The following is a 21,829-nucleotide window of genomic DNA, read 5'->3' on the forward strand; positions in this document are numbered from 1 at the left end:
ATAAAAATAAATAAATAATCATATAAACCAATGACATGACCCTGCTCCCATAGATTTCATTCCATTATAAAGGTAACGCTTGCACTGGAGAGACATTTTGAGATAACATGAGACCAGGACAATTTTATATGGGGCCAAAAAAATTAAAATAAATGTAAATATATATGAGGATACATGATGATGTGGGATGGTCTAGAAGTCTTGGAGTTTGGAATGTGTGGATTATTCATGATTTGCAAAGCCGCGAGTGATTTCAGCATCTGCCAATAGGGGTTTTATGGGTCCAATCCAGTAAATTTCTTATTTGTTCAAATGCTATTAACCATTGATTTGTGGCCATTCTTATTCATCTGTGAAAACAGCTATTGAAATCAGCAGGATTCCACACTGGCGCACATCTGCTTGTGGGATCAGGGCCATAGTTATTTTCCATGCTGAAAGCAGTTTCATATTTCTCTCTTGTACTATTATGTTTAGAGATGAAAGTTACTAGAATAATCACTGCTGTTAAACAAGGTAAGAAAATATCATAGAAAAAATAGAAAATTTCAAACTGGTTTGTTCTATAGGTCTCAGTCCTGCCGTCCTTAGTTCGATTTTCTATTGAAATTAATAGGTGTTTTACCTGAGTAAAGAGTGCAGGATCAAGGCATAATCTGTAATTTATTGAAAGTTAGCATATGGATCCTAGAAAACTCCAGTACATGTTTATCCTCCCATGCAGTGTTTGTCATACTTGTGTAATTTGGCTTCACAATATATCAGCGTTTGAAAAGAAAAGAACATGCTTGCCGCCTAAAATTAGGCATCTAAATAAGTGGCCATCCTTTCAGTGGTTCTGAGCAACCACAGCTCCTACTGAAATTAATGAGAGCTGTGGGTACCTTAGCATCTTATAGGTCAATTATTTGGGTGTCTAAATATGGATTTAGGTGCCTATCTTTGGGAAGGCTAGTTTGAAAATGTTGGCACTATGTTTGCCCATAGTTGTTGTTGATGTATGTATTTACACAACTGTTTTAGTATGTCCATTGTATCAGGTAATATACATACGCATGGTGAGCAACTTTCCCTGACCTGAAGTTTGTAATGTAGAAAGACACAGTATCTGAACCCCAAATGCTCAAAAATCATGACTCATGCCCCACAGAAAATCATGAGATAAATTTATTATTATTATTATTATTTATGCATGTTTTCCATTTGCCATCTGGTGTTTTGAGCTTTGTGGTACATATTTTTGAGCTTTTCACTACAATAACGAGAGTTACAGATTTATTTTTGTTTTATTTTATAAAATGAAAGCTGAGATTCCCATAAAATCACTTCTTTCTAGGTACCGGGGCTTTAAGTAAAACATCCGATATTACAAAACTCTCAATAAAATCTACAGAGCGAGCGACACAAGACAAATAAAGGATGGGATCAGAAACAGGCTTATAGAAAGAAACTGATTTGCCTAAGTTCCCGCAGTAGGTTAGTGGAAGAGCCTGGAATAGCACTCAGGTCTACTGAGTTCCAGTGACGTGTCATGCCCTACCCATGAACCACGTTGCTATTCTGAATCTGACATGTTCTGTCTGTACTTTTACTGAGATGAGTGAGGTGGCCAACTATCTCCTGCATGAAGTTAGGCTGCCGAATAAACAAATAAAAAGTAGTAAAGACAACTTTTTGCTAAAAACAGAAATTAAGATGAAAAACAATGTTTTGGCCTTAGGCCCTTTTTTGAAGTTTTGGAAAACAGAACAAGCTTTTTCATTTTCCATTACCTGCAGAAAGCCTCATTGGCAAAACATTGCTTCTCATCTAATTTTCTGTCCCTCACATGTGTTTTAATAAAACTTTTTTTTTTAATTTAAAGCAACCTAATATAAATCATACCAGGACATGACCAATAAATAACAGTTTTACTAGGAGTATTAGTTTGGTTGAACAAAGCCCTTTCTGTGGCAAACTCTGTGGTAATTTGCTTGAGGTTTCGGGGGGGAGATATTAGGATACATTATTTTCTTTTAACAATTATCATTTTGCATCAAAAGGTCATTTTATATAGGCAACCAAAAAGGTAGTCTAGTACAGTATCAGCTCATTCCATCCAGGAAAGTGGCTACTACATGCACAGTAGCTACAGTACATTAATGTGGAAAAAAAATTAGTATTTAAAACTGCTGACTGTGATTGACAAGAAATTTACTGTATGTGGATTTAAAACTTTGATGGCGGCATTAGCAGTATTGTGGACTATATTCTCATTTATGCTAAGCCCCCTTTATATTGTGGAAAGGGCCTTTAAAGAGGATATAAATGTCATTTATTCTATGTATATTATTGTAAATGAAAATTTGGCCCTGTCTACGTTTTTCTCTCTCCCTCTCTCTCTTTGGAAATTAAATATATCTGAGTGCCTCACAGTCTTTAATGTATCTATCCTCACAAAACCCCTTCCTGGTAGGGAGATGCTACTATCCCAGTTTTACAGATGGGGCACTGAGGCACTAAGACACTTGCCTGGGGTTACACAAAGTCTTTGGCGGAGCGGAGAATTAGCAGTGATTGGTGAAGTCTAAGAACTCGTGTAAATTTATTTACAAGTTTATTAAAGTGGACTCAAAACAATCTGTGTATATCTGTGTGTGTGTGTGTGTGTGTGTGTGCGCGCGCGCCTCTGTGTTTTTAAATGTGAGATTTTGGTAGGGTTATTTTGAAGGTGGGAAGCGTGGGGTTGAAGAAGTGGATTATATTATATAATGCACAGAAGGTCCTTAGGTTCATGGTCATTCTGACCTTTTCTGGAAACAAGTTCCACAGCTGTGGTCTGTTTGGAGAAAAAGTTCTATTTTGCGTGTGTTCATTTTGATCCTTAGGTTGCTGGTTCCATTGTTCATGTGGTACATCGCTGTTGTGGTAGGTCATGATCACACAAGGTAAATTGTCCCTGAGGAACCTGAGTCAGTCCATAGAGTACTTTGAAGATCAGGACCGAAGCCTTGAATTTGATCTTGAATTGAATGAAAAGCCATTGAAAAGAGAGCATCAGGCTGGGATGTTGTGCTCTCAGTTCCCTGGGTTGCTAAGTCCTTCCCTTTCCTCAGTTAGACGCAACATTTCACATCCTGTGCAGGTCATAATGAAGGTCTAAGTTTATCAGTGGGTGATCACTCAAAATTACAAATTATTTTCATTGCAGAGAGTTTTCTAGAGAAGTGGGGAGAGATGAGTTAGTGGAAATGCCATTAAATAAAAGAATGTGTATTTGTTTTATTTTTCAGACACGGATATTAAAGAACTAGAGGATGTCTTTGGACTTCACGGACAAATTGAGCACAAGTTGGACTTCCTCAGAAAGAACGTGCCAAAAGATATGAAGCTTGTGCTGATTGGTCATTCAATCGGTTGCTACATCACCCTTGAAATGATGAAGAGGGCATCAGAACTTCAGGTATGTCAGCCTTGGGGAAGGGAAGTTATATCGCTCAGCAGAGCATCCCCCAAGCTTAGCATTTGATTAATCAACAAAGACGATAATTGGATTCCACATCCTTTGTTTAGAAGCAGCATCCCCTCTACTTTCAGACCAAGTTCTTATTAAAGTAAATGACGTTCAGTTACTTTTCATGAGTGTCTGACTCCAGAAGAGAGGAGAGTGATACAGAAATATATGATCTGATTTTTCCACTGTAAAGCACTGTGCGTAGCAATTTACACCCCTGCAAAAGAGATATGGGGAACTGCTGCCAACTCAGAATAGTAGTAATTCCCTATTTGTAAGATGAGGTAGGTATTTATGCAGGACTGATCTATCTCAAAGGATGCCGTGAACTTTAATTAACTTGAGTAATCCAGTTTGGTAATTCAGTAGTAAATGTCATTATTGGCAGTGATGCAATTTGATATGTTTACATTTTAATAACATTATGCAATATATAATTTGAATGGAAGATCACATAACATATACGTTGCTGCATGTCATGGATATAAGGTGGGTTTTTTTATTAAAAGGGATACTGCTAGCCAGTTTCAGGATCAACATGCACCTAATTAATGTGTTTTGAAAAGCCTATGGTAATATGTGTCAAAATGTTTTCATAATTTTTTAAAATTTCCTTGAACATTTATTTATTATTTAAACATCCGCTATCAGTGCCATGAATTTAAATAATAACCAACAGAATAATAGCCTAGTAAAATGAAGGCCTGATTCAGTCTCTAATTGCTACTGTAATATAAATGTTTAAGAATAAGAATACTTAGGGCTTCCATGGTGCTTTCATAACTTCAGAGCAATTTGCAAACATTAAACCTCACAAAATCCTAGTAAGCCAGAAAAGTAAATATTTCCATTTTACAGAAAGAGAAACGAAGGCCCAACAGTTAACTGGTTTGCACAAGGTTAGAAGGAGGTTGTGATGGTACTAGGATTGAAATTCCAGAGTTCCTTGCTAATAATCCTGTGCGGAGACCACTAGATATTTGACATCTGCATTGTGTTATTGCATGAGAACCTAAAACTGAAACTAGCTAATAATAAAAATTGACATTTTTAAAGGAAAGTGTAATGGATCAATCTGCTCTTATTGTCTGAAGATGAGTAAAATGCTAAATGTAAATGAAAAAAGCATAAATTGTGAAAAATGAATTACAGATTTCAATTTTATAAATTATATAAAGTGTTAGTAGTAGTAGAGTTAAGGACATTCTTTCTTTTTAAATGAAATACAAATGTACTAAAATTCTTGCTTTTGTGGCTTAGACCTAGTTTAGGCAGAGAAGTTTGTATGTGTGCGAGGGGGAAGATCTCGTATCTGATGTTGACATTTTCCTTTATATTTCAACATTTTCAGTGAGCTCCTTTGTGTCTAATGTTTTCTAGATAGCAAGTGACTTCAGGCAGGGACAGTGTCCTTCCTTTGAATGTGAGTGCCTAACACACTGTCAACATTTAGCAATAAATCATAAGAATTAATAATAGTGAGATTCTTTACTTCCACTCCTTCCAAATATTCACCTTTTCTTTTATATTAATTCCCTACCGGGACAAGAGGGGGAATACAATGCTCATATATATATAATCCATTCACTTCTTCTTAACCATTTCCCCTGCCATTCAAGCTTTTTCCCCCTCTAAAAGAAACAGCAATTTTTTTCAAAAAATGAAACATTAACTTAACCTGATCTATTTCCACAGGCATAACTCATTCTGTGATTATAAACAAAGTTTTCTGAAGGAACTTGTGTAACTGTTTTTTCTTTTCAAGAAGGGAGTGTTCTAGAAAATATCATGTGCAGTAATTTGTCCAAAAATATCAACTTTTCTTTGGTCTCCATATGTATGATTTTTATTACTCAAATTGTTTTATCTGGTTTCCATTAACTATGAATTGTTGAGTAATTTTTGTTACACCTGGCCCGGTGGATACTGGCAGCATGATATTTGTCAATGTGTTGAAACTTCGGTATCTTTAGGACACTCTGAAACTGCACTGCGCAATGTGTGCTTGAAGTTTAATATATGACACGCTACATTTAAGATGCATTTAACAATAGAAAAATATTTGTGTAAGCCAGAGTGTTGTGCAACCTTTGTCCTTTTGCCAAAAATAAGTTAACTGTTATGTTTTATAACGTATGAAGTGTGATAATAAGAAACTTGTGTTTCCATCTCCCTTTTTATTTTTACTGGAATATTTGATTCCCACAAGATTTCAAGCACATATGTGTAGTTTAGTAGCTAGATTATTTGGTTTTATTTTTGTATAGTTCTTTTGTGATATTCCTTTATTATATAAATTTTTGGTTTGGTCTTAAATTCACTGCTTTTTATGAACCTTTCATTGCTCATGTTTTACTGTTCTGATCTGGAGCTTAACGTGTTGTATATATTCTAGCAGTTCACTAGTTTTTATATCCTTAGTGAATATTTAGCAGGTTTAATTTTTGGTACTTAGTTTAAAACACTGTCATAATCTAACCAAATATTGTCCTCTTTATGAACAGTGATGAGAGAAACCTGATAGAATATGCTGGCAGGCATGAAAGGGAAGAAGTGAAATCTCTGTAGCATTGCCCTTCTGCCTCTCTTGCACTCCATGGTTCCTCATCATCCAGAACTCTGGAGGCTTTAAGCTGTGCTAGAGTTTGACATCAGAGCTAGGAATAGGTTGGGGGTATTGTCAGGGATCACCCTATCACCACAGCAGCATCCCTTGCTGGCCTCAGTCCTCTTGTCAGAATTCCAAGTAGGAGTTTCTCTCTGTGTCCTCTGTGTGATTGCTACTGTGTAGTACGGGAGACTCTGCCAATGGTATCTCCAATGAGAAAAGGGGCAATGCAGGGGTGGGAATGACCCTCCAAAGGACTGCATTTTCCCTTTTCTCCAGATGCTGAGAATCAGTATAAATGGACAGACAGTTAGATGACTGGCCTGGTTTATGGGTATGTATTTAAGAATAGTCAAAAAGTACCCAAAGCAAGGAATAGGCTTTCCTTGTTAATGAATGGATGTATAAGTCTAAACAAATAAATATTTTTTTGAATCCTGCTAATCTCTCGGCCTCAGTGATACTTTGTGATGGTGAGATTCCACAGATTAATTGTGCACTGGGTAAAAAGAAAAATGTGATTCCTTTTAGCAGTTTGTTCTGCTGCCTCTTCTTTTTTATTTGGATGTCCCTATATTCTTGCATTAGGGGAGAGAGAGAAAATGGGACAAGCCAATTTACCTTCACTGTGCCAGTCATTCCTTTGTGTTCATAGATTCTAAGGCCAGAAGGAACCACTGTGATAATTTATTCTGACCTTCTGCATGACACAGGCAATAGAACTTCTCTTTGAACTAGAGCAAATGCCTTTACCCTGACCCTTCTTGGTAGTCTTCTCCAAACAAAACAGACCCAGTCTTTGTGTGTGTGTGTGTGTGTGTGTGTGTGTGTGTGTGTGTGTGTGTGTGTGTGGTGATGATGATGATGATGATGATGATGACCAGAATTGAACACAAGTTTGAAGGCATCATTGACTGAAAACATTGTTATCCCATTCCATGTGCAAATTACCCCCAGCTCTTTATCCTGAGTGGTTACAGCTCATTCAGAATCCAGCAGCATGTCTGAGTATTTCAAATTGTTCCTTCCAATATATCGTACGTTACATTAGTCAACATTGAATTCACCCACCCGGATGCAGTCCAATAACCCTGCTTTGTTGAGTCTCTCTGAAGTTTATCATCTTGACTAACTTAAATAATTTTGTGCCATATGCAAATTTCGTTGCAGTTCATCCCCTTTTTCAGATCATTAATAAATATATCAAACATGGCTAATATGGATTGTTGGGCACCTCACAGTTAACCTTTTGCCATGTTGAAAATTGATCATTTTTGCCCATTCTTTGTTTTCTCTCTCTTAACTAGTTTCCAATGCATGAGTGAACTTTGCCTCTCACCCCATTATTAGTTACATTTCTTCACAGTCTTAGGGACTTAATAGTCACAGGGTGAGGGATTTTATCTAAGACTTTGAAAATCCATATGCATCGTTTCAACCAAATCTCCTGTGTCCATTATTTATGTATGTATTTTATTTATTTTTAACGCATCCAGAAAAAACGAGTAGATAAGAGAGACACAATTTTCCTTTACAAAAGTCACTCTCTGATTATTTATGATCATATTATGCTCATATAGATATTTTATCATTCCCTTTAATTTACCTGGCACTGAAAGAAGGCTTATTGGCCTACAATTCCAAGGTTGTTACTATCTTCTTTTTTCTTTTTCTTTTTTTAATAACATGATATATATTACCCTCCATTCTTCCACTTTAGGATCTGCCTTTAAGCCCAAGAAATCCAGCAGTTCTTAAAGTTCTTGAGAGCATTTAGGATTAAAATCAAATTTGGGCACCCAAAATGAATTCTTTCAGGTGGAATCTTCTGTATCCAAAGATTGGCCAGTCCAGCTGCCATGCAAGACAGAATGCCTGGTGTCAGCTACATTCCCTTCAAATCTCAGTGCCTCCTTGATATATCTTTTCCTCTTGTATGTGCCTGCCTTTATGTGACACGTTCATTGGAAGAGGACACCTTTGCCCATACCCCTTCTGATGAGACCTCCAGAACCTCCTTAGCCTTTGCCACTCTGTTTAATGGTGTAGGGTTTTGCACTCTTTTAGGGCAGACTGTAGCAAATTGCCTGTACAACAAACTTTATTAAAAAATACAGAGAAAATTATAGTAAAAGTAAATAAATGGTTCGCATAACAATATATATAGATTTGCACTCATAAACTAAGTGAAAGCATCAATTAGAAATAAATGAAGCAGATGGGGAAAAGGGGGAAAAAGCAATTACCAGTAATTTAAATTAGAATCTATAAAGTATAGAAAATTGGGAAGCTGAAGATATCAGAGAAAAATGAGTGGCTGGGAAGGCTAAGGCCAATGAAGAGGAGTTTTAGTGTACTAGAAACAACAGAAATCTTAGCAATGGTTTAGGCCCGTTATTAGATGGAGATGGTAAAAAGACTCAGAAAAGCAGAAATGTTCAGTAAATATTTGTTTTGTATTTGGAAAAGCAGAATTATGTGCTTGTATCACGTGAGGATCATGTACTTTCCAGTCCATCAGCAACCAAGAAGGATGCTATACATAATCTACTAGGGATAAATATTTTAAAATCTGAGGGCCCTGGTAACTTGCACCCAAGAATCTTAAAAGAGATGGCTTAGGATCTCTTATCTGCTGATACTGATTTTTTAATAAAACTTGGAATAACAAGGAAATTCCAGAAGACTGAAAGAGTGCTAATGTTAAATCAATATTTAAAAAAGGGCAAGTGGGATGACCTGGGTGTGAAATCATTTCCAGGCAAAATTATGGAAAACCTGATACAGGGTTTTATTAATAAAAAATTAGGGCTGTCGATTAATCACAGTTAACTCACACGATTAACTAAAAAAAATTAATTGAGATTAAAAAAATTAATCACAATTAATCGCAGTTTTAATCACACTGTTAAATAATAGAATACCAATTTAAATTTATTAAATATTTTGGATGTTTTCCAACATTTTCATATATATTGTATTCTGTGTTGTAATTGAAATCAAAGTGTGTATTATTTTTTATTACAAATATTTGCACTGTAAAATGATAAACAAAAGAAATAGTATTTTTCAATTCACCTCATACAAGTACTGTCGTGCAATCTCTTTGTCGTGAAAGTGCAATTTACAAATGGAGATTTTTTTGGTTACATAACTACACTCAAAAACAAATGTAAAATGTCAGAGCCTACAAGTCCACTCAGTCCTACTTCTTGTTCAGCCAATCACTAAGACAAACAAGTTTGTTTACATTTACAGGAGATAATGCTGCCCTCTTCTTATTTACAATGTCACCAGAAAGTGAGAACAGGCATTTGCATGGCACTTTTGTAGCTGGCATTGCAAGGTATTTACGTGCCAGATATGTTAAACATTTGTATGCCCCTTCATGCTTCAGCCACCATTCCAAAGGACATGCTTCCATGCTGAGGACGCTCATTAAAAAAAAAAATGCGTTAATTAAATTTGTGACTGAACTCCTTGGGGGGAGAATTCTGTCTCCTGCTCTATTTTACCTGCATTCTGCCATATATTTCATGATATAGTAATCACGGATGATGACCCAGCACGTGTTTGTTCGTTTTAAAAACACTTTCACTGCAGATTAGATAAAACACACCGAAGGTACCAATGTGAGACTTCTAAAGATATGTACAGCACTCAACCCAAGATTTAAGAATCTGAAGTGCCTTCCAAAATCTGAGACGGACGAGGTGTGGAGCATGCTTTTAAAAATCTTAAAAGAGCAACACTCCGATGCGGAAACTACAGAACCCGAACCACCAAAAAAAAAAAAATCAACCTTCTGCTGGTGGCATCTGACTCAGATAATGAAAATGAACATGCGTCGGTCCACTCTGCTTTGGATTATTATCGAGCAGAACCCATCGTCAGCATGGACGCATGTCTCCTGGAATGGTGGTTGAAGCATGAAGGGACATATGACTCTTTTTAGCACATCTGGCACGTAAATATCTTGCGACACAGGCTACAATAGTGCCATGAGAACGCCTGTTCTCACTTTCAGGTGACATTGTGAACAAGAAGCAAGCAGCATTATTTCCTGGAAATATAAACAAACTTGTTTGTCTGAGCGATTGGCTGAATAATAAGTAGGATTGAGTAGACTTGTAGGCTCTAAAATTTTACATTGTTTTATTTTTGAAATCAGTTTTTTTGTACATAATTCTACATTTGTAAATTCAACTTTCATTATAAAGAGGTTGCACTACAGTACTTGTATTAGGTAAATTGAAAAATACGATTTCTGTTTTTTTTACAGTGCAAATACTTTGTAATAAAAAATCAGTATAAAGTGAGCACTGTACACTTTGTGTTCTGTGTTGTAATTGAAATCAATATATTTGAAAATGTAGAAAACATCCAAAAATATTTAAATAAATGGTATTCTATTATTGTTTAACAGTGCGATTAATCACAATTAATTTTAGACGCACGATTAATCATGATTATTTTTTTCAGTCACTTGACAGCCCTATAATAAGTTAGAGGATAGGAATATAATAATGCCTGTCAACATGGTTTCATGAAAAATAGGTCTTGTCATACAAACCTGATTTCATTTTTTACAGGATTACAAGTTTGACTGATAAAGGTAACTACTTAAATGTACTATGCTTGCACTTTTGTAAGGCATTTGACTTAGTACTGCATGAGATTCTGATTTTAAAAATTAGCACTAAACAGTATCACGGCACACATTAAATGAATTAAGAACTGGTTAACTGACAGTTCTCAAAAAGCAGCCGTCATTGCGGGGAATCATCATCAAATGGGGATTGTTGTGGGGTGTGCCTGTCCTGTAGAGCCCCCCTGTTGCTCTAGAGCCCCCCTGTTGACCTAGTGGGGTGCTGCAGGCACCCTTCTCACAGAGCCCTTTAAGAACTCCACACAATCCAGATGGTTGTAAAACAAAATTTCCCTGCTGGGGTTCTACTTCAAATTAAATCCCAAAATAACCTTGAAATAAAGTCCCCTCCCCCCCCCCTTGGGCTCAGGGATCACACAGCCCTTTTCCTTGTGGCCTGTGGTCTCTGGGAAGAGTTCTCTCCCAGGAGAGCTTGTCCTTCTCTCTGAGGTGGTCATTGTTTAATTCAAGTAGGAGTAGAGAGGTTATTTTACCTCTGTATTTGGCATTGGTGTAACCACTGCTGGAATACTGTGTCCAGATATGGTATCCACAATTCAAAAAGGATGTTGATAAATTGGAGCGGGCTCAGATAAGAGCCATGAGAATAATTAATAGATTGGAAAACTTGCCTTATAGTTACAGACTCAAGGAGCTCAATCTGTTTAAGTTTAATAAAGAGAAGGTTGTGGGGTGAATTGATTACTATCTGTAAATACCTACACTGGGAACAAATATTTAATAATGGGCTCTTCTGTCTAGCAAACAAAGGTGTAAGACAATACAGTGGCTGAAAATTGAAGCTAGACAAATTTAGACTAGAAATAAGATGTAAATTTTTAACGGTGAGAGTAATTAACCGTTGGAACAATTTACCATGTGTCGTGGTTATTCTCCATTACTGACCATTTTAAAATCAAGATTGGATGTTTTTTTCTAAAAGATAAGCTCTAGGAATTATTTGGGGAATGTTCTATGGCCTCTCTTATACAGGAGGTCATACCCACAGACTGGAGGACTGTACCCTGGGAAGCAGTGAGTCTTAAAAGAATTTAGGGGTCATGCTGGACATTAACTCAACGTGAGCTCCCACAGTTGTGCTGTGGCAAAAAGGAATAATGTGATCCCTGGATGTATAAAAAGGGGAATAATGAGTAGGAGAAGGGAGATGATTTCACCTCTTTATATGTCACTGATAAGACAATACAGGACTACTGTGTACTGTTTCAGTGTCCACATTTTAAAAAGTATGTTGAAAAACTGAAGAGGATGCAGAAAAGAGCCGCAAAATTAATCAAGGGCTACAGAAAATGCCTTACAGTGAGAGAGCTCATTGTGTTTAATTTCTCAAAAAGAAGATTGAGAGGTGAATTGATTGCACTCTGTCATACCTACTTCTGTCTCCACACACAGAACTGCTCCTTTTGTTCCTCAGTAACAGCCTGAACCTTCTTCCATTGAAGTCAGTGGCAAACTTCCCTTTGATTTCAATGGGAGCAGGATTGGGTCATAAGAGAGGTAAATAACAAGTTAGTCACAATTCCTTTGCCAAGTGAGGTATTATGATACAAAATTCAATCCACTGACCCCTTGAGTTAATAATTTAGATTCAATTGTGTTGAAAGCCTGATTATGAAGTTGGGAAGTATTTTCATAATGACAGGAAAGAAAGAAGTCACCACAATATTAAATAAGGGCCTCTTATGAGAAAACAAAATTCTTTAGTATAGAATTGCTGGAAATCCAAGAGGGACTACGGGATCAAAAGAGGGAAATTTATTAACAATACATGAACTGCTAGAACTATCCTTATGTGAGTGTCTGACCTTCGAAATAATGAGAGAATGTTATCAGCAACATGGAAGGATAGGCGGAAAGAGTGTAAGGGTCATGAGGTTTTTATTTTTCTGATGAGATTTTGACCCGTGAACATAAGCCAACAGGCACGTGGTGCCATCATTATAGAAAACACTTTCTGAAAGGAAACTTTAACTTAGCCGGTGTAAGAGTTCTTTGAATGAATCATGTAGTTAGAGAAGTAGACGGCAGATGAAAACCTGCGAAAGAGGCAAAGCAACGTCATGACTGACAGAAAACACGAACACGGGTTTTGATCCCACTTTTGAGGTTTTCACGTCGTACAAGGGGTTTGTAGTCACTGCATGGAGTCTAATTCAGTTATGGTGATCAGCACTTACAGTAGTCAGTTGTAATGATCACTTTTGGGAATCTTGGACTGCATTGACAGGTTTGCTTTTGATTGACATTTACAAAGCCTCTATTGCACTCACAGAACACATCTATCTCTGCCCTATTTTCTGCCTTTTGAACAGTGTCTCTGCCAGGAGTAGGCAGGTTTCAGACTTAAAGCATGGCAAAGAGTTCTGAGTAAGCATTTCCCTAAAAAGAAGCATCTCCTCTTATGCTGGGGGAACATGCCGGCTGTGCTGTGTAGATCTGTGAGTCATGTGCTGGAACACTGGCACGGGAGAAACAAATTAATAGATTTTCTTGGCTTACACAGACTTGTTATATTTGATTTATACCTAAATGAGAAGTGATAGACTTCTAACCAAGGACCATAGCTGATAGGTAAGAAAGAGACTTGACCATTGGTGCTCAGATACTATTGTGAAAGGCATGATCTGAAAATATAGGGTGAATAGATAAGGAGACTGTAGTTTCATATTGATTGTATGTTACTGGAATGTTACAAATAAAAAACAAATTAAGGAAATGAACAGGGGGGAAAGAAAGCATCAAATGAAAAGGAAAAACAGAAAACAATAAGGAATAGTTTAACACAAACCCAGTGACAGCAGGCACAGAACTGTTGCACAGATCAAAGTAGAAATAATATTTAACAAACAGTTCAAGAGGGGGGATTGTATAAAATAGCAAATAAAATTGCAATTGGAAAAACCATAATAAAACATAATGTAAAGCTAGACAAAGGAAAGGAGCATTTTTATAATCCTTCTCTCCATCATGCCAGATAAATTCAACATATTTTAAACCATTAATGTTTGGCTGCTATATACCCATCCCCTTCCCATTATCAGCAGCCAGTAGGAAAATGAATGAGGAAAAAGGGGGAGAAACTAACATAATTTGGCCCTGATTCAACAAAGCAGTTAAGCAGAGACTTAGGCACATTCTTAAGTATGTTGCTGAATTGGAAACTTTTTGTATTATATCTGTTACTTTTCAGCAATACCCGTTACCAAGTCTGTGTAAATGACAAATCTTTGAGAATCCTTGAAAGTAGGCGCAGGTGGACTGAGTCTGTCATTACAATAAAACTTAGTACAGTTTGCGACCAACTATCACATCTGCAGATGCTGCAAAATCTACCTTTACAAAGGTATGAGAAGTATATTCTCCCACAGAATTCGGTTTGTTTATTTTGCCCACAAGCAGCAGAATAGCGGTGCTGAGAGGAACAGACATTCAACCAAGCTATAAGGTCCTAGAGCAATCCTTCATCTATCTGGAAATAGCAAGAACTAATGTTAGATGATTTATTAAATCTGCCCAAATATAACAAATAAAATGTTAAGATCCTTGAAGCATCTAGGGAGTAAAAGCTCCTGCAAAAGTTTGTGGAGGACTTTGGACAAAAATGATGGAAGATGAGGGAAAACAACCTGCATCCGAAAATTCAGGGCAAACATAAAGCTATCCTATTTGGGGAAAAGGCAGAAAGCAAGAACAAGCTATAGAGAGCTCACAGCCAGCAAAGACTTTTTAGAGAGAGAGCACCTGCTGACCAAAATGGATAAATTTATGAGATCTCTTTCAATGGTATTAGATTGCAGATCCTGCAACCTTAAAGGCCTCAATCCTACTCCCTTCAACTAAAAAATGTGTCAAGGAATTTGGTGTGTTTTCTCATATTTCACAGTCAGCAGTCATGCAGGGCTGGTTATGTAAGCATCAGTGCATACAGATTCTCTCTCTGGGTGAATATGCATAATCTGAACTCATCCAAATTACCACATTCTCTATATAGCTCTCTCCATGAAAAGACTCTCTCCGTTACAAAGGAATGAAAAAATTGCAGTCAGATGACAGAAGAATGTGAAGTCAGTGAACTCCTTCGAGTATATGAAATAATTTCAGAGGACTCCAAATGTGGCAAGAGATACACAGACCTGTTAGAAGAGAGATGAATACATACTGATACTATACGTTAGGTAATATGCCTAAGGATGGAGTCAGAGAGCCAAATGTATCCCTAGTGCTTTCATTAGGGATAGGTGTGGCTCCAACTCCTGAGACTCCTAAGAATAACACCCAGGGCTGAAATTTCTGTCCTCAAAATCAGTCACATGATCCATTGTCAGTCTGGAAATTAAGCCTATTGAGAACAGTTCCCACCTGTTCCCTATGGAGGTGTAAGAACATTGCATAGCAGCTCATTGGTGTCCTTAATGCTCTCAAATTCTATCTCTGGGCGGGGAGAGAAGACTTCATTCTGATATATAATGCAAGCATTAGTCACTAAACATAGCACAGGCAAGAGTTCACAAATAAACTGTGGCCAATTGTATTTAACTCCCTATTATTTCAGTTATGCACACTGGTATATTATCTGATTTCTTCTAAAATGGGACAGGAGGATGTTTGCTTTAAAATTTCTAAAGATTTTAAACCAATGCTGTTGCCTAAAGATTTGCACTTTCTGCTGTGGCAAACTGTAGCTCAGAGAGCTTTAAAGGCATAGATCTCCTTTCTATTTGAGTACTGCATTAAAATGCTAATTTGGGGCTTGTTCTCAGGAAGTGGTGCTCTGCCAGTGCAAAGAGAACTACTGTGTAGCTCCATCCACATGCTTCTGGAGGCAGGAATACACAGATTTTGGCCTGGTAAAACCCAGTTTTGTCATCCCAACTCCCAGGCTTCCTGCTTTAAGCTGCTTCTACAGGGTTGGAGTTTCCTTCAGTCTTTGGATTTTCCACCTTTCCCTCCTCTCCCATGGTGAAGGGACTGCTGGGTCACAGAATGGCTGGAGTATCTTCCACAGGGTGGCTCTAAAACCCAGCAAGAGAATTTTTTCCCTCTATATCTGCACTAAGTTTGCCCAGCTCTCAGTCAGGTTACTCAGACTGGGCACTAGGCAGCGAGTTCATCCTTCATGCTATCCATACAGCTGACTGGAACTCAATGGCTGTTTGTTGAGCGGCAGTAGTACTTACTGTATTCTTAGGTTCAAACAGTTCTCTGTAGAGACCCTAGTACGCATAGGTATCTACTATCTAAATCTGTTCTTGCCTGGAACTGGGTGTTGGCTAGAAGCAGTGGAACGTAAGGGTCAAGTGACCATGTAATAAATTTCAGTATAGTTTGGAAATACAAACCATTAAGACTAGGAGTATGTAGAACTCTTAAAGCTTCATATTAAGAAGGGATTACCTGCTTCAACTGTCCCTTTGTTGTACACCCTCTGGGTTTTGGCTGACGAGATCTTAAACTTCTAACCCAAATCTCATTGTCCCCCCAAACATAAAGTAAAAAGTTGAGGTAATCTTTGGGGTTCTTCAGGCTACTTGTCAGAAGTTCCTTCCTGATTCTGTGTTCCAAAGAGGGGTTTCTTAAAATTAATCTTGACTCAGAATGATTTGTTTTATTCTCCTCACTAATATTTCAAGCTGTGTTTCCATTACACATCACCAGAACACAATTGCTCTGATTATGCTGTCCACATGGAAGCTGCAGTTCATCATGTCGTCAACACTTGAAGTGAGCAATTTAGTCCTGTATTTGCTTGGTTGTGTTTAGCACCAGAACAAAAGAAATTTAGATAGAAAAGCAATGAGGATGAACATGGCAAAATGATTGTAAATGAGTGGACAGAAAAGATAGATATATATTTTTTAAAAGTAAAATAGACACCCCTCATGTTAAATCCATTCCTCTTGCAATGCTCCGACAGAAGCAGATCAAGAACTACAACTGTATGTCTTATCACCTAGTTCCTGCTCACCTCTGTTGAAAACCAAGAAGGTAGTCCAGGGGAAGGTTACAGTAATGTGGAATTAGGGTTAAAAGGATATGGGTGCTTTAAATAAATTTTGAACTGTTAAGTGACTAGTTCCTGGATATTGCTCTATGCCTACAGTTGAAGACAGTAACTGCTTTCTAACCTACGCTGCCAAACATCTCTTCTTGAATGATTTTTTAATTGGTGAAACAGCTATTCAATCTGTACCCTATCCTGCTAAGGTAGTAAACATCTCCTATAGTGTTGAGTGTCCTCGAATCCCAGTGCGTACTCCTCAGAACCTTGCATGATCAGGTCCCAAGTTAGGAAAATGTATAGCTAGCAAATCTTGAAGACGAAATTAAACTGATATCTGACAGGGTGGTAATAAAAGACAAAGCTTGATGTGTTAGATATTCTTGGTAGTCCATCGATCCGATGATGACAAATCTGTGCAGATCATCTGTTGTTGGTCTTATGGTGTGCCCTCTGATGGCTATACAAGCCAATTCTAGAGGTGCACATTTTGCTGCAGATGGTGCATGGGAAGTTCGCGGTTAGTGGATTGTGCGCTGCTGATGCTCTGTGACGTCGTTCGCGTGCCTCTTGTAGACGCTGGCAGCGGTCTTCCTCAAAGGCGATGCAAGTATTTCTGACTCTTGCACGCCACTGTGTTCTGTTGCTGGCGGTGTCCTCAAGGTCCCTAGGTTTGATACTGCTGTACTGCAGATTGGCTTTGATGGTGTCCTTGTAACGTTTCCGTGGACGACCTATATGCCGGATGTCCTGGGAGAGCTCACCATACAGAAGCTGACGGGGGATTCTGTTGGCATCCATGCGGCTGACATGACCGGTCCAACGTAGCTGTGACTTCATGATCATCATTTCGATGCTTGCCATCTGGGCTCTCTCAAGGACCTCGAGATTGGGCACTTTGTCTTGCCAGCGAATCTTCATGATGTTGCGGAGGCAGCGCATGTGAAATGCTTCGAGCTGCTTGATGTGACGCCTATATAGTGTCCATGTTTCGCACCCGTACAAAAGAGATGAAAGAACAACAGCTCGGTACACAAGCAGTTTTGTTGACATCCGGATGTTGTGGTGATTTAAAACTTTGACACGCAGACATCCAAGTGCCTGGCTTGCTTTGGATATGTGTGCATTGATCTCATTATCCAGTGATCCATCAGTGACACTACCCAGATATTTAAAGTTCTCCACTACTTTCAGCTGAGTGCCGTCAATGGAGATACTTGGGACAGAAGCATTTGATCCAGGTGCACGTTGATGGAGAACTTCTGTCTTTCCGAGGCTGATAGTTAGTCCAAAAAGTTGCGAGGCCTCAGCAAACTTGTTGACAACGTGCTGAAGATCATTTTCAGTGTGAGCCATGAGGGCACAGTCGTCAGGAAAGAGTGCCTCAAGAAGGAGTTTCTGCACTGTCTTAGTCTTTGCATTCGGGCGACGGAGGTCAAAAAGTGAACCATCGTGCCGGTATTTCAAGTATATACCTCGGTCCATATCTTTCATTGCATGGTTAAGGACACATGCAGAGAACAGGTTAAATAGGACAGGAGCAAGAACACATCCTTGTTTCATGCCGTTGGTGATGTTAAAGGGGGCTGATGTGGCTCCATCAGACAATACTTCGCCTGTCATGCTGTCATGAAAAAGGCGTATAATCTGGACAAATTTTCTTGGGCAGCCAAGTCGTGTTAGAATGGTCCAAAGGGCTTTCCTGTTGACGGTATCAAATGCCTTTGTCAGATCTATGAAGACAGCATACAGGTGCATGTTCTGTTCAATGCACTTCTCTTGTATTTGTCTGACAGCAAACACCATGTCGACTGTGCTCCGGCCAGATCGAAAACCACATTGACTTTCAGGTAGATTTGCCTCGGAAATACTGGCTATTAGGCGGTTCAAGATGATGCAGGCGATGATCTTCCCTCCAACAGAGAGGAGGGATATGCCTCTATAGTTTCCACATTCTGCTTTGCTGCCTTTGCTCTTGAAGAGAGAGACGATAGTAGCATCGCGAAGGTCCTGTGGTATGTTTTCATCCTCCCAGATGTTGATGATCACGCTGTGGAACGCTGCTAGTGCTGCTGGACCTGCTGCTTTGTATATCTCTGCTGGTATCCCATCTTTTCCAGGAGCTTTCCCTGAACTCATCTGGCTAACAGCTTTCTTAATCTCATCTATAGTGGGCGGAAAGTCAAGATCTGTCAGAGCAGGTTGTTGTGGAATTTCATTAAGGACATTATTATTCACGGTTGATGGTCTATTGAGAAGGTTGCTAAAGTGTTCTCGCCATCTTTCGTTGATGCCTTCTTTATCTTTAATCAGCGTTGTGTTGTCTAATGAGAGCAATGGGGTGGTCCTTGGTTTAAAGGGTCCTTAGACAGTCTTAATAGCACTGAAGAACATCTTTAAGTTGTGGGTCTCAGCATAGTGCTCAATTTCTTTGGCTTTGCTCTCCCACCAGTTGTCTTGTATCTGACGGAGGTCTTTCTGTGTTTTACTCTGAAGGTACTTGAAATGGTCCTGTGTGTTAGATAAAGGTGATGCTAATTGCCAGGAATAAATGTGTAAAACAGATTAACAGAAAGCTACAGTTGTATCCATTAGAAGATAACTAGCATGGGAGTACAAGGTTTTGTTTTATCCCTCATAACATTTTAAGAGTTAATGTGCAAGGTTCTGAGTAGTAATCTGTTCATTAATTTACATCATCAGGCTGCCTTTGGTAAGAAACCCTGGAAAAAATAGAAAGAGAGGGGGTTTCTTTAAAAGGACTTTCATGGGAATTGTCTTAGATTCATAGACTTTAAGGTCAGAAAGGACCATCATGATCATCTAGACTGACCTATACATTGTAGGCCACAGAACTTCACCTATCCACTCCTATAATACACTCTGGCTGAGTTACTGAATCATGGTTTAAAGTCGTCAAGTTACAGAGAATCCACTTAAACCTGCACGTGACTCATGCCCATGCTGCAGAGGAAGGCAAAAAATTCCCAGGCTCTCTGCCAATCTCACCTGGGGGGAAATTTCTTCCCGACGCCAAATATAGCGATCAGTTAGACCCTGAGCATGTGGGCAAGACCCACCAGCCAGACACCTGGGAAAGACTTCTCTGTAGTAACTCAGAGCCCTCCCCATCTCTTCACCCTGTCCACTTTAAATTACAACCTGTATCACTTCCTGTAATCATGGCTATGATTCACTTCTTTGTGTGTAGAAGCAATATGGTAAGCAAGATTTTTTTGTGTGTGCGCTTACACACACTGTAGAAACATTGGAACAATACTGCTAAGAGCCTCTTAAAATCTAATTTTTGAAAACATTTATGTTTATTGCATTGCTAAGGGAAACATCTGATTTCAAATAAATCTAAAAAGACAATTCTGGGATGTTACAAGACACAGAAATAACCAAACATAAAAACAGAAAAGGAGTAAAAATAGGAACTGAAAACCAGAATCTGTGATCACTCATCAAAAATCCAGCTTAAACCTAATAGTGAAGGGGAAATGAAGAACTGGAAATAAAAGGAGGTCTAGAAAGGCAAATGACAGAACAGGATTTATTAAGGCCTGTAGATTTTTACAGATCTGTTCATTTTTGATCTCCAAATATTTGGATCCATATTTTAATAACTAAATCAGATAGTTCCACAAAAAATGAAGGTGTCCTAAACACAGAGCACGAGGTGAATAAATGTGACAAACAATTAGAACTTTATGGCCAATATTTTCAAAAGAGCACAGCACCCAAAATTGCAGCCAAATTTCCGAAAGAGCCGCTTATCCTGTGTACTGAGCCTTTTTGAGAAGTGTCACAATGGGAGCTGCTGGGTGTTGAGCTCTTTTGAAAATCTGGCCCTATATCTAGTAAATGCTCAAAATCCAGTGTTGAGGCATCCTACTTATGTCTGGGAATTGTTGTTTTTCTGCATTTAATATGTTTTCATAGAAATCGAATCGAGCCAGCATTCTGCACTTTTTGTATGAAATTGAACATGATTTAAAGAGAAGGGGGAAAAGGCAATTAAGACAAAATTCTCCCAGGCACTAAAAAAACACACATGCACGTGCGCACACACACACAGAGGCAATTTATTTTAATGCTCCTAGAGCGTAGCCTCTGAGCGTATAGGGCGTGGCCATTTCAGTGTGGCCAGTGAATCCCCAGGCCAGAACCTGTGCCTAGAAGCCACACATGAAACCATGATTGCTTCTGTAGCCCTGAGTCAGCACCAAAAAGGTGGCACTGGTGCTTCATGCTCTGCCCTTAGTTCCATTTCACACAACCCATTTACTAGGGGGGAGGGATAGCTTAGTGGTTTGAGCATTGGCCTGTGAAACCCAGGGTTGTGAATTCAAACCTTGAGGGGGCCATTTAGGGAACTGGGGTAAAAATCTGTCTGGGGACTGGTCCTGCTTTGAGCAGGGGGTTGGACTAGATGACCTACTGAGGCCCCTTCCAACCCTGATATTCTATGATTAAGTTGTGCACAGGGACCAAGACAGGATCTTCTAGCCAGTAGGGATCTTTAGAATGGGCATAATACTGTAGATAATTCTCTCAAGATGTGCTAGGATGTTGCACTAATAGTACTGTAAGACAGGAATCTGAGAAAAAAATATTAAGATTGTCCACATCGGCTTATTACTGAACATGCTTCATTGATAAGGAAGAAAACAAGCATGGCATAGCGAAGAATACAAAGAATTGATTCCAAGATTGAATTATACGAAGTGTCAGGACACATTCAATTGTATTAATCTCTGTCCTATTGAAGAAACACTTCCTCGTGTTTAAAGAGTTTTCTGTGAATGTTTCTGAGGTTCTGCCATGGAGGCCGGCATGTTCCCACTTACCAGTAGGAAGCAAAGGAAACTCGGGAACAAACTCATTCTTCATAGAAATCAGTGAGAAAAGCTCTGGACTTTGAATGTTGCATTTAGGCAAATTTTAATATATGTTACTGAAAATTTTTCAGGTAAATGTCATTTTGTTTTAAATTAACTTGTATTTCTTTCCTTTATTGCTACCTGATTTCCAGGAATTTCTGATGACCTTGACCTC

General features: G+C 38.5%; 1 protein-coding gene across 1 annotated transcript in view; it reads left to right on the top strand.

The window, feature by feature from the left end:
- LDAH (lipid droplet associated hydrolase) overlaps positions 1-21,829 on the top strand; it is a 231,525-nt gene that overhangs the window by 106,544 nt on the left and 103,152 nt on the right. Inside the window, exon 4 of the mRNA XM_065400744.1 lies at positions 3,273-3,442. Within this exon, the coding sequence (XP_065256816.1) occupies positions 3,273-3,442 (170 nt within the window). The remainder of the gene's footprint in view (positions 1-3,272; positions 3,443-21,829) is intronic.

The sequence above is a fragment of the Emys orbicularis genome, chromosome 3, assembly GCF_028017835.1.
Source record: "Emys orbicularis isolate rEmyOrb1 chromosome 3, rEmyOrb1.hap1, whole genome shotgun sequence".
In the NCBI taxonomy this organism is placed as follows: Eukaryota; Metazoa; Chordata; order Testudines; family Emydidae; genus Emys; species Emys orbicularis.